Here is a 13,648-nt window from a genome sequence, read left to right as displayed (position 1 = left end):
AAGCTTCTTACTATTTCTTAAATGCAGCAGTTACTATCCTGTTGTCTGAAATACGGGAGCGTCCCACTTGCTTGGAAGAGAAAGTTCTTTGCAATCGTGAACTCTCACTACGGTGGCTGGCAGCTGCCGGCGGTCATGGCTGCTGAAATTAAAAAATGAGATACCGGGTTTGGAAAGGTAAGAGTCTGGAACAGCCTTGGAGGAAAGGTGAGGTAGAAAAAGCAGAGCAAAGCCTCCCCCCAGTACTCCAGATTTAGAGAAGATCACTTTAGCTGGCCTGCTAAAGCCAAATTTTATACATGTTGGCTTTCAGTTTGGGCTGGATACGGTCTGATGTAGAACAGGGCATGTGCAGGGCATGAGAAAATACATTAAAAAGCTCCTGTTGAGGGCTCCAAACTTGGATTCAGCCCTTTGTCAGCCCTTTGAGGTAGTCTGGACAGGAAACCAACACCAGGAGTACTAACACTACCTTTCTTGTAGGGTTACAGTAACAGAATCTTGCAAGTCTGAAAGCCCTTCTCCCCTCCCCTGCCTTTACTTTCCAGGGAACTAGGGAGGGTCCCTTCTGAAATGCTTCCCACGCCCTCTTTCCTTCTGTGGGCTGAGAAGTCTCTTATCTGACTGTTGTCCTGGCTGTGACTCTTCCTCCTGTCTCCCAGGGTCATTCTCACAGCCCATTACGCCCTTGGGTGTTAAGCTTGAAGCTCAGTATTCCATACTGGGAACATTCCTGCTCTTCCTTCCAGGAGGTTACAAGCAGTCCAGTGTGAGCAAGGAGGAAAAACTCGAAGGGGGCCATTACGGGGAAGTGGAACTCCCAGCGGGACTCCCTGGAAGAGCCAACACAGCGTCCCCTTATTGCTGGAAGCAAGGAAGCGGCAACCTCCATGAGCGCCGTTATCCCAAAAGGCTGCGGAAAAGCCATCCGCCAGTCCGGGCGGAGATGCTGTCTCCTCCCCCCAAGGTGAAACCTCCGTTGAAGGAGCAAGCCTCCCTTGCTCCAAAGAGCCCCAAGGACCAAATCAAGCACTGCGAGAAGTGTGGCAGAAATTTCAACGGGACGGCCAGTTTCCTCCGGCATCACATGCGGCACACCGGGGAGAAACGCTACGAGTGCTGTTTTTGCGAGAGAGGGTTCTGCTGGAGGTCCGACCTGGTCCGCCACGAATGCCAACATACCGGGAAGAAGCCGCACGAGTGCTCCTACTGCGGGGAAGGCTTTGATCGCAAGTGGAAACGAGAAAAGCATCAGCAGGTCCATCTGCAGAGCAAGATGAATCTCTGACTGGGGTGGTCAAGAAGAGCAACAGCAACAAAAATTTTGCAGATTTGAATTCAAACAGGAATTGGCAATGTCATCTCGTCCAGCTTCTTGGCTGTGCCCTTCTCTGAAATAAAAAAGAGAAAAGGGCCCCACGCCAGAAATCGCCAACTCTTCTGAGATTTCAGCAATCTCTCTCTTACTCAGGAGAATACTGAAAGGTCATGAGATTTCAACTGTATAAATATCTTTTTCTTGAACCAGGGAGAAGCTGGAGGCTGTATTTTATCACACCGTACATATGTGATCCAACAGCTGATGGCGCTTGTCGCTGACCCCTGGTGTGGAACACATGCATTGATTTTTATCCTGCGCAAAATTGGCCTACTTTATATTTTTTTTAAATGCTTTTTATTGGGTTAGCTTTTAAATGCTTTTAAAAAGCCAACAAGACACGTTTGCATTGCGATCAAGCACAAACAAACTTCCCAGTTGCTTTTGTGCTCCTACATTTGTTGCCAGAAATGACTACTGGAACTGTCAATCTGCTGATGCATGTGTCATGAGATCAGCAAAAGCTTTGGGACTCTTGTTGCAGCTTAATATATATATATATATATATATATATATATATATATATATATATATTCTCCCTCCTCCTGAGATCTTCCACAAGCTACTTTCTTTACAGTTAATGCTGCTTGTGTAAGTACATAGTTTCACATGCAGCTGGTTGAGCGGGACCTGCCTATTATCCAGGCAAAAGGAAAGAAAAACTCGATTCTCTTAATAGCATCACCAGTCTTTTTCCCAATCTTTTGCCCCCTGCACACGGTAGCTTTCAGCTCCCCAAATGGCTACCCAGCGTGGCTTGTGGGATTTGGGGAGTTGAAACCTATCGGCTGAGTGCCACCTAGGCTAAAGAATAGCAAAGCAGGGGTTTAAAAGGTGTGAAGCTCTTTAGAGATATCAAAATGTTTCACGACCCAGGGTGGTTTCATCCTTTTAGGCGAGCAGTTCCAAAACAATGTTTAAAACCAAGCTTTTTTTCTTTTTAAATGGAGCAGGGCCAGCAGTCACCTTCTCTGTCACTGATCATTCATGTTTCCCCAGCCACCCAAAATTAGCAAAGAAAATGGCATATTTTATGGGATTGAGTATCATTGTAGCATCTCAAATCAGAGGGATTGGATACAGGAAAATATCTGTGTTTTGTGGGACACAGTGGGTTAAAGTTTGGGAACCAGTAAGCGATAATATTTTTTTGCAAACTTTTGTGATGTTTCTGTTTCACGCATTTAAGATAACTTGTGTAATACCTTCTCAAAGAGCAGGAGAACAGCTGTTAAAATGTTGATAGCCATTTTGAGCCTTTGCAGAAGTCCTAAAGGGAAGAAAGAAATGTACGGTGAGAATCTACCAGTTCAGGTCACAAATACGGGAGACTTTTTATAAATGTTCTCCTGCTTAAAAATATCCACAGTGCCTTCTGAAATGGCATCTCTTGTCTTGCTCAAGTCTTGAGGAAATTTGCAATGCATGCAAATGGAAAGAATATCTGTTCCCAAAGTTTGTACTGTTGGCATTAGACAAAATTGTATTTTTCTCTGTTTTTTAAAGCCTCCCTAATGTTCTCTGTGCAGTACAAATGCTGTTTTCAAACTGAATGTCATCAGTGTCTCACTGCTACTTGAAGAAATGCTTCTGGCTTTCACTTAATCAGCTCCGTTAAAATGCTATATTGAATGCTGACTTGCTTTTCTCTAAGACAAAAGTTAGTAGATTTTGAGTCTGTTGATTAACCAGTGTTCAGTTCTTGTGCTATTTCACAGGGTTTTTTTTCAACAGTTAAGATTTTATAGTATCGACTGAAAATGTCACCATTTTATAGATAAATATAGATGATGTGTTATCTTAAAAGTTAAAATAAAGTTTTCTAAATATCCTCCAGGATGCTTGTAAGGAAAATATTTTATTTTACTAAGATTTAGTCTTGCTCAGTGAGGTTGCAATTTTTTAAAAGTTTTTTTTCCCTTCTATCTTGGCTGCTGATTCCAAGTATGCCTGGTGTTTGGGCTATGGAACAGAGCAGAAAATTAGCAAGAGTTTCTAACTTACTAGCAATGAGAAATTTCTCTTCTCCATTCTCCAACTGTGCTCCCCAGATCAGCTTTCTATTACTTAATGCCTCCCAAGCATGAACTACAGGTACAAAAATTGAAGGAGACGGGATCAGAAAGTCTTCTAGCGGACACCTCTATAGCATTAAGTTCTATGCAACACTGAAAGGCTTAACTCATATACCATGAAAAGCAAGGTTTGCTCACCGTGGATTATTTTAAAAAGTACAGTTGGCTGGGGTTCATGTTTGAAGTTAAGGCATCAGTAAGCGAATTGGTTCTGATGTAGCATCCTGTGCAATCCCAGCTAATTCTGGGTTGTTTGGGGTTAAATGATGGCTTAGTGCAATATGGGAAACCGGTGAATACTTTAATTTCCTTCAGTCCAATTGATTGATTAATTATGTGCCATCAAGTTGTTTTCAACTCCTAGCAACCCCATAGATTGTCCAATTAATCACAGCAAAATGCTTGGTCTGATTTCTGATCTAAAGCTTGTAGGTTTGAAGTTTCCTTTCTTTTCGATCCACTAGGAGCCGGGGGGTGTTGGATAATTTCAAAGCCTCCTTAGGGCTGAACACGTGCAGCCCTATCAGGTTTTGACAAATTTAATTTGAAATTATTGCAAAAGATACAATCTATTAGCTGTTCAGCTAGAATAATTCAAATGGGGTTAGAATTTGATTTATTTAATTGTTCTGGCCTGCCGGAATTTGAATAGTGTGGCCTCTGGCTAAATCCCTAGCAGATCCCCAGCCTTAAAAAACAATTGCCCACCAAGATAAGGTTAGATTCCTCCTCTAGGGCTGGACTCATAAGCTCCTTGGGGGACTTTAGGTCAGTTTCTCCCTCTCTGAGCCTACCCTCCCTTGCAGGGTTGTTGTGAAGAAAAATAGAAAGTGTTCGATATGCCACTTTGAGCTCTTGAAGGAAAGGCAAGAAATCATGAATGTAAAATTTCCTTTTCACAAAGAGAAGCCATGCAGCTTCCAGTCTCAAAGAGTTTTCTGAACCAACAAATAAATATAAACAATGTATGTAAGACTTTCCTTTTGTAAAGAAAAATGCAAATTCCAGCCCCCAAAGGTATTCTGTCCCAGGAGCCCTGGGTTCAAGTCCTGGCTTGAATCATGTCACTCTCAGCCAGCCCAGGATAGTTAAGATAAAAATGGAGGTGACCTTTCTCTGTGCTACCTTTCCTTTAGAGGAAATGTGAGACATCCCCATGAGAAATAAAAACCGAACAATTGCATTGCAGACGCTTTCTGCACCGGCACCTTTAGGGTTAACATGGACACAGCTGGATACCTAGAGGGATGCAGTAGGAAATGTTGAGCTGATGGAAGAGGAGGAAAGCAGAGTCAATGCCCGGTTTCTATTGCCCGCCTCCCTGCTCTCTCCCCCCACCACCATGGCACCCCCCAACTTCATATTTCCTGGCTGGAGAAAAAAGGCACTGCACATTTTCTTTCCAAGATGGATGGGGAGGCTGGGTGGGATGTTCAAGGCAGTGGGTTGCTTGATGGGCAAGACCTAAAGTGCCCGATCAAAAGAATTTTGCACGCTTGAAAGGTGCAAAAACCCCTTTGGCGTGTGGCTATCCAGTGCAGTGAGCCGCCAAACCTGCAGAGGGGAGCATCTCCCTGGGCAGTGAAGTGTCAAGAGGGTCTGGGCCAGCCCCAGACAACCAGCCGGGCCACGTGAGCTCTCTTGGACAGGAAAAGGCAGGAAAGGTTTCCAGATTCAGCACCAGCTGCTGAGCCCAAGAGCTGGTGTGACTCTGAGCTCCCTCCATCGCCTCCTGGCTCCCTCCATCGCCTCCTGGCCCCCTCCTGTGCTTCCTGGCTCCTGATCACCTAGAGGAGACCCCCTTTTGCTATCCAACCGGTGCATGTCATTCAGTACGTCCTTGCCTAAAATCTAACTTCCCTTGAATCTGTTGGGCCCTGCAGAGCTGAGAAGGAAGACCCTGGTCCTCTCCCGCTGCCAAAAGATCCAACCACCACCTGTTCTTGGCAAGATCACGGGAAATGGCCCTGGAGCTGCAAGACCCAGGGTTGAATGGCCAGGCGGAGTTCAGGCAAGGGAGGAGGCCAGGCGTGGGACGGGGGCAAGGAAAGGGGGGTGGGGGAAAGAAAGAAGAAGACCCTCCTGGGGACGCCGGAGGGAGAATGGAATTCCCACCATGGGAGGAACTGCAGCAGGTCAAGCAGGAGCCAGAAGAGCAGCTGTCCCAGAGCTGGAAGATGCAGTGGCCGGAGCTGCTGAGGACGGCAGAGTCCCCACCCAGCCCCAGGGGGGCCCACCCCTTGCCTGAGGAGCCCTGGCCGTGGGACGATGCCAGGGCCTTCCTGGGCTCCTTCGAGCAGGTGGCCCAGGCCTGCCAGTGGCCCAGGGAGGAGTGGGCCTCCCAGCTGCTGCCCGCCCTCCGAGGAGAAGCTGAGCAAGCTTATCACGGGCTGGCAAGGCCGGACCAAGAGGATTATGGGAAAGTGAAGGCAGCCATCTTGCGCAGGGACACCCTGAGCCGGGAGAAGCAGCGCCAGCACTTCCGGCGTTTCCGCTACCAGGAGGCCGAGGGCCCGCACGGGGCCTACAGCCGGCTGCAGGCGCTTTGCCACCAGTGGCTGAAGGTGGAGAGGCTCTCCAAGGGGCAGATCCTGGAGAATCTGGTGCTGGAGCAGCTGCTGGCCGTCCTGCCCCCCAAAATGCAGGGCTGGGTGAGGGAGCAGGGTCCCGAGAGCTGCTCCCAGGCGGTGGCCCTGGCCGAGGAATATCAGAAGGGGCAGCAGGACGCCAAGGCACAGGAACAGCAGGTGGGAGCGTGGCATCGTGGTGCCCAGGGTTGCCCTGAACAAACAGGGATTACTCCAAGGTCAGAACGAGGCATCTGAGGCTAGCTGGGGCCAAGAGTAGCCGACATCTTCACGGAGCCTTCTTTAACAAGATTGATGAAAGTAGGGGAGTTACAAGAGCAACTGACCCACACTGGTTCCAACTTCAAACCAAGTTATCCCCAGAATGTTTGAGAGTGGGCGCTTCCACACAGCATCCCCGTGGCCCCTTGGAATCTTCCCCATAGATTTCATTATACAGGGAGTCCCCAGTTTAAGAACAAGTTCTGTTCCCAAGATCTGTCCTTAAGTCAAATTTGTATATAAGCTGGAACAGTATTATTGTATAATACTGTATAAGTAGTACTGTGTAATGAACTTGAAGCATTGTGTATTTAACTCAAATCATGGTGTATTTAAGTCGAATTTTGCTACAATAGGCTCCGTTCTTAACTATGAGTCGTCCTTAAACCAGGCATTCTTAACCCGGGGACTACCTGTATATCCATCTTCCTCTCATGATAAACTCCAACTTTGGGTGGGGCCCCATGAAGGCTTAGCAGGCAGTGGCCTTGGCGGAAGATTTCCTGGAAAAGCAGCCGCTGCGTGAGACACAGAAGGAGCAGGTAACAAAGGGGATTTAGGTGCTGTTTTAACTGTGGCAACGTACATGGCTTTGCGCCCTCCTGGTGAGTTGAATTGTCATTCCCGTGTTGCTCAACTAGCATGACCATCAGGCCCGGTCACTGGAAATGCTAAGGCTGATAGAAGTCATAGTTGTGGCCTCCTTCAAACACGTTCTGGAAAGTGCTTTGGACCTGGGGCAAGGAAAAGTTCAGCATCTCTTGGCAGCTAGAAATTCAAGCAGCCCCTCTTTTTTCAGACGTCCGCACAAGCCTGAAAAATGAAGCTGCTGGTTTCAGGATCCGGCAGGCTGCTTTAATGAGCAGAAAGAGGTGCTGGGTCTTGTGAATAGCACTTTTTATCTTTTCAGCAGCCCCCTCATATTGTTGGCTCGTTGTCAGCTGGTGATCTCCAGCCTTGCACCAATCGAGCCGCTCTTTGACGCAGCACAAACCATCCAGTTGTGGATTATTCAATCAACCATCATTGAGCAAACCCTGAATGAGTGTGTTGTGTGAACTGAGTCTTCGGTTGCCTTCTCACAACGGGCTCCACTCAGTTTGCACGGCACCTTAACCCAGTTCTGGGCTTTCATCTCTTGTCCATACTTAAAAGAGGCAGCAGTGGGGACTTTTGGAAAATGGGAATTTTCAACAAACATTTAGTATAAGTTTCAGCTTCCCAAATGCCCAACATTAAGCCACGAAGCTTTCGTAGAATTCAAGATGCAACGCTATGTGTGTGCATGTACAAAAGGGTGTGGTTATCTAATGATGACCCTGCATGGTTGTTAGCAGATTTTAAAGTTTGCATTACAAGCAGAGGAAGTGGATTCCAGCCCCCCACTCAAAATATGTCACTGAAAAGCTGCTCACTTTTAGACCAGGTAGACACCTTGAACCTATAGATGCTAATGTTCTCCAATGTACCTTCCTTGATGCCCCCTCTCCCATCTGTTTTTTAAAAAATATTAATTTAATTTATAAAAAGTTAAATAGGAATCTGGCATCCTCTAAAGCGAGCACTGTCTTCCTTTGCTATGGCGCTTTTGAGCATACAAAAGCCCCACCGGGATAGCAAATTTTATTTTGGGGAGGTTTGTGTTCTGCTCTATGGGAGTTTTGTGACTGGCCCCACCCATCACAGCAGCCATTTTGTGAGCGCGCCTGCAACAGGTCCTCGCCATTCTGAAAGTGCTGCTGGACCCCAAAGTACAGAATGGCTAGATTGCATCTTTTCAATCTTACAGAGGCTAGGATCCTTTGAGGAGCAGGCCGCAGGCTCCTCCGACGTCAAGCAGATGCGGGTGGATATGGAAGGTGGGCTTACCTGCCAAGAAGTCAAAATGGAGAGCACTGAAGAGGCAAGCCTAGTAGGTACGGTTTCATCACACTCGGATCTCCTCCTTTCCGTCTTGTTCGTGCTGTTTAATTCCATGGTGACTTTTGCAGTCCAAGCAAGAAACATGAATTGGGACAGGCCTTACAGCAGGGTTTCTCAACCTTGAAGAGGTGTGGACTTCAACTCCCAGAATTCCCCAGCCAGCATGGCTGGCTGGGGAATTCTGGGAGTTGAAGTCCATGCCTCTTCCAAGTCGCCCAGGTTGAGAAACCCTGCATTATAGTGAAAGACATACAGTACAGTATACACGTTCCTTTCCCCCCAACGCAGAATGAATGTGTATGTGGGCAATTTTTATTTTATTTCAAGGGGGAGCCAGAGTTTTTCATAACATGTCATATTCCCTATTTTTAGACGGTAGCGAGCAAATGCAACTGTTCGCAAACTGTTCAATTCACCAGTCTGCTGCTACAGAGCAGAAGTGAATTTATTTCAGGGAAGCAGGATTATTCTTGACTAATGACGGTCTCTCGCTCCCGAGGGATCAGCGGATGGAAATTGCAGGGAAAAAGATTTGGACGACACAGGAAGAGGCTTTTCTAGAGGCAAAACGGGCTTGAGGGCGCAGCAGCTGTTTTTCACTGGAGGCATTGATGCGTAGGGTGCTTAGCGGAACAAGGGGTCAGACTAGAGCACCTCCAAGACCCCTCCTTTTCTGAAATGTAGTGCTCCCCATTCTGGCACACTGAGGCTTTTCTCTATCTCAACAGCCAGCAGGGAGCTGAGCCAGAAGGAACAGCATCCCACTCGGTGGGAAAATGTGGAAAAAGCAGGAGGACCCCAGATGACCCTGGCACCCGTGGAGTGGAATTTCTCTCCACGTTGGGAGATGGGAGAAGCCAATGAGCCAGTGCTGGGCAGGGCAGAGGGCCACGAGGCAGAGGGCCGAACAGAGGCGCGCCATCCAAGGGAGCTCTTTCTTGACAAACCCCACGAAGCCGCACCGCTTCACCCCACTGTTCACAAGGACAAGGGGAAAAATATCTGCTCAGACTGCGGGAAGAGTTTCAAGTGGAACTCGCGGCTCGTCACTCACCGGAGGCTGCACACCGGGGAGAAGCCGTACCAGTGCTCCCTCTGCGGCAAATGCTTCCGGAGGAACGCGCATCTGGGTCAGCATCACCGCGTCCACACCGGCGAGAAGCCCTACGAATGTCCCAACTGTGGGAAGAGCTTCAATGACAAATCCACCTTCCTCAAACACCAGAGGACTCACACGGGAGACAAGCCGTATAAGTGCTCCCACTGCGGGAAGCGGTTTATCCAGAGCTCCCATCTTTCTCGGCATCAGAGGACCCACACGGGAGAGAAACTCTGACAAGGGGAGCAGCTTCAGGGGTGAGCCAGATCTAGCAGATTGGACAAGACTGATGCAGTGTCAGTGATGCAGGAGAAAGTGAAACAGTGATGGAGGGGGAAAAGATTATTTTCCTGAAGAATAAGTGCCATTCTCTCCCACCAAACATTTCCTTTTTTGATGTTTTCATTTTTTTCCCACTCAGATATTCACACTCCGTTTTCCACAACTCATTAGACTTAAAACCACCCTCATACAGGGGGGTTTAAAAATGAGGAACTTTTTAAACCTTAAACCTTAAACTTTAAACGACGCTGCTCACGGTTAGCTTCTTTATTGGTTAGACTTATATCCCTTCCTTTCCTGTTCACGGTGGGGTACATGGCGCTCCCTTTCAAATTTTTCCTGCAACACTCGGTGAGGCAGGAGGGTGGGGAGAGAGGGTCACACCCAGAGTCCCCCAAGGTAGCTTCCATGGGTGAGGGGAGACTGGAACCCAGATCCCCCCATGTCTAGTCTAGCACCTTCCCTGCTACCCCATTCCTGAGAGGGAGGGACCACCAAAATCTGTCACAGGTTTGGGGCCAAGGGGGGACCAGAAATTGGGTCTCCCCACTCCTAGTCCAGTACCTTCCCCACTAGCCCACACTGGTTACCTGGGGTTCTTTTCAAGTGCAAAAGTGACGGGTAGCGCTCAGGTGACCAGCAAAACTATCATTTGTTTGTTCAATTTATATAGCCGCCCATCTCATGTAAGTGACGCTGGGTGGCTCACAAAATTAAAACCGCAACAGAACATAATAACGCATACAAATAACTGTAAAACTATAGTAAAACCAAATTCATCACCAGAAAAAACATAATCAGCAGCATTTATAATCTGTCCACTCACCCATCCATCACAGGCATCATGCACGCGCCACATCATGCCCAGATCCCCAGGCATGATGCCAAAACCAAGTCTTCAGCGCTTCCCGGAAGGCAAGTAGGGTGGGAGCCAATCTAACCTCTGGGGGGGACGATGTTCCACAGAGTGGGCACCATGTAGTCCAGACAAGAAGCACCAGCCGTGAGTACTAACACTACCTTTATCGTAAGGTAACTGTAACAGAATCTTGCAAGTCTGAAAGTACATCTCTCCCCCTTGCCTTTACAGCCCAAGGACTAGGAGGGTCCCTTCTGAGTCGGTTGCCACGTCCCCATTCCTGTGGGCTCAGCTGCTGCTTATCTGGCCCTTGCCTAGACTGCTGCTCCTCTTCCTCCTCCTCCCGCCTCTCAAGGATATTCTCACAGACCGTTACATCAGGGTTCCTCAACCTCGGCAACTTTAAGATGGGTGGACTTCAACTCCCAGAATTCCCCATGGCTGGCTGGGGAATCCTGGGAGTTGAAGTCCACACATCTGAAAGTTGCCAAGGTTGAGAAACACTGGTATAAATAGTATTGTGTAATTAACTCAAATCATTGTATATTTAACTCGAATTTTGCTACAATAGGCTCCGTTCTTAACTATGGGTTATCCTTAACTGGGCGTTCTTAACCCGGGGACTACTGTAATTGCGATTGGGAGAAAAATGCACATATTTATTGTAGAGGTTACCGAAACTGTGTAGGGAGGGTCTCCAAAAACATGGTATATAAAATATGAAATAAAGAAGTAGGTAAGTCGGAAAGTTCCAGCTGTGCCCTGATGTTCCTCAGCATCAAACTTTGCACAACACGGATGCACGTGTGAATTGTATGTATAAAATACACACGACTAAACAGGCATGGGTGTGGCTGGCACCTTGATGATGCTCCCTGAGTGACTGCCAATCATTCTGGGATCTATTTATTTTCTATTTATTAATAGTAGATTGTAATTTTGTAATTTTAATTAATTTTAACTCTCTTGTCAACTGCCCAGAGTCGTTTCAACAAGATGGGTGGTGAGAAATTTGACATATAAATAAATAAATAAATATAACAAATAAATAAATATCCTAAATCAGGGGATCGTAGGTCATTTTTTGAGGGTTCTTTGAGGGCATTTGCTCTGCATAACAACCCCCCCTTTTTTTTTCTTTTTTGCAAATACAGTTGATCACCACTGCAATCCACCAAGAACCCAGTCAAAAGGGGTGCGAATCCCAGGAAAACGTGTACATGAAGCCACTCGGAAAAGTGAAGAGGAGAAGAAATACCTGGGAAAAAAGTATTCCTGCTTTAAATTACCTGGTGCTTTCTGGCAACATTCATATCAAATGTTAAACTTGAGAAACGTGTGCCCAGATTAGGGCCCAAGGGGGGTGTAGCCTGTTGTGGGAACCCAGCCAAACTGTGCCAGCATCTTTAGGTCCCTGGGCAGGTTGGAAGATCTTCAGCGGTCCTTAGCAGCCCCCTTCCCCAAATCAATCCAGAATGGATGGTCCAGCTCCTGAGAAGCTCCTGGCGTGTCCTAAACCTTGAAAGTGGCACTTTAAAGATAATGATGCGTTCCGCTGACTGTCTTGAGAGTTCATATAGAAAAAAATCAGAAATGCTGGGCGGGGAGAGTCTGTGTCTCTCACCTACACTGTACTCCTGGATACTCTCTATCCCATCACTTTTTTTTTAGGAAAGATTCTTTGAGTAATAAAAGATAATCAGGAAGCTGGGATGTTGGACTGTTAAGTATAACACTGCCTTCTAGTATCGTCAGGGGTGCCCACAAGGTGTGGTCAAAAAGTCAAGATGGCGGGCCCAACAGTGTAACTGAAGCAATGCACCTAAAAAACAGGCAGATCTTCAGCTGCACTGTCGTGGCCGCCATGCTGACTTTTTTGACCACACCCTGCAGACACCCTGAATCACACTCTTTTGCAGGAATGACTAGCTTGCCCCATTGTGCCCTTCACGGACTTCTTTGCCTGTTGAATTTGGGGATTGGCTGTTCCGCAAGTAGGCAACCTGTGGGCGGCAGCCATTTTGTGAATGCGCCTACGGCACGCGCCCTTAATTCCAAAGGCATCTCCTGCCAGAAAAGGTTGCCTATCCTGAGAGGCTCCCCCTTGCCGACACAGCCATGGATGACTTCCAGATATGACCTTAGATGGATTTGGCCCTGGGTAGAGGGCAGATCGGTTCTTTGAGGGTGCTTGCCTTTCCAGAAGTGGAAGGAGGTGTCTGTGGCGTTTGTTGTATGTGAGATGTTTGTTGCACACTTGACAAATACTATATTGGTTTATTCTATGAATCCTCATGGCATTAACTCTGTAAACGGGAAGATATCATGCCACTGGCCAACCTGTCTAACAATCTACCACAGTGTTTTTCAAACTTGGCAACTTGAAGATGTGTGGACTCCAACTCCCAGAATTCCCCAGCCAGCATGCTGGCTGGGGAATTCTGGGAGTTGAAGTCCACACATCTTCAAGTTTGAGAAACACCAACATAACCAAAAGAGAGAGCCACTTTGGTCTAGTGGTTAAAGGCACCAGGCTAGAAAGCAGGAGACTGAATTTTAGTCCTGCCTTCGGCATGAAAGCCAGCTGGGTGACGTTGGGCCAGTCACTCTCTCCCAGCCCTAAGAAGGAGGCAAGGGCAAACCACTTCCAAAAATGTTGCCAAGAAAACTGCAGGGACTTGACCAGGCCGGTGCCACGAGTCAACACTGATTCAAAGGCAGGAAAAATAAAATAAATACATAATCCAGAACAACTCAGCGCCCACCCTATCCCAACACACTTGCATGGCTTCTACAAGGGAGAGAAAAACTTGGCCAGGGAACCTTCAGCTAAGCCAGGGCTTCTCAACCTCATCAACTTGAAGATGAGTGAACTTCAGCTCCCAGAATTCCCCAGCCAGCCATACTGGCTGGGGAATTCTGGGAGTTGAAGTCCACCATCTTCAAGTTGATGAGGTTGAGAAACACTGAACTAAGTTCAAGGCCCATCAGGTGCTGCTCCGGGATCAGCTGATCCCAGATCTGCTCCACCTTCAGCCACCTGATCGGGGTACAAAGCTCTGAGTCGATCAGCCCCCCACCCAAGAGGAAGTGGCTGAATTGCTGGCACTTCCTTGTTCTGGCCAGCAGCAGGTTAACAATAGTAAGAAACAGTACTGAAAATAGAGATGCCAATATCATAAT

General features: G+C 47.5%; 2 protein-coding genes across 2 annotated transcripts in view; both read left to right on the top strand.

Moving 5' to 3' along the window:
• The window catches only part of LOC107326430 (uncharacterized), a 37,798-nt gene that overhangs the window by 2,773 nt on the left and 21,377 nt on the right, over window positions 1–13,648 (top strand). Inside the window, exon 3 of the mRNA XM_088129313.1 lies at window positions 750–1,258. Within this exon, the coding sequence (XP_087985439.1) occupies window positions 750–1,258 (509 nt within the window). The remainder of the gene's footprint in view (window positions 1–749; window positions 1,259–13,648) is intronic.
• Window positions 5,111–12,165, top strand: LOC148213921 (zinc finger and SCAN domain-containing protein 1-like). Its single transcript, XM_088129642.1, has 4 exons — window positions 5,111–6,200; window positions 8,092–8,218; window positions 8,954–9,581; window positions 11,620–12,165. Exons 1-3 carry the CDS (start codon window positions 5,415–5,417, stop codon window positions 9,559–9,561), a joined length of 1,521 nt encoding a protein of 506 aa, XP_087985768.1. The 5' UTR covers window positions 5,111–5,414; the 3' UTR covers window positions 9,562–9,581; window positions 11,620–12,165.

The sequence above is a fragment of the Python bivittatus genome, unplaced genomic scaffold (assembly GCF_059951505.1).
Source record: "Python bivittatus isolate LINGU-HERP-01145 unplaced genomic scaffold, Pbiv_v1 ctg000810_np1212, whole genome shotgun sequence".
NCBI classification, from domain to species: Eukaryota; Metazoa; Chordata; class Lepidosauria; order Squamata; family Pythonidae; genus Python; species Python bivittatus.
This window is presented reverse-complemented; position numbering and strand designations above follow the sequence as displayed.

Bases quoted from the DNA above. Each gene is read 5' to 3' on its own strand.
- LOC148213921 (XM_088129642.1), top strand. From the start codon at position 5,415: ATGGCCCTGGAGCTGCAAGACCCAGGGTTGAATGGCCAGGCGGAGTTC. The intron at 6,201-8,091 runs GTGGGAGCGTGG...TCAATCTTACAG, and splicing joins CCAAGGCACAGGAACAGCAG to AGGCTAGGATCCTTTGAGGA. The intron at 8,219-8,953 runs GTACGGTTTCAT...CTATCTCAACAG, and splicing joins TGAAGAGGCAAGCCTAGTAG to CCAGCAGGGAGCTGAGCCAG.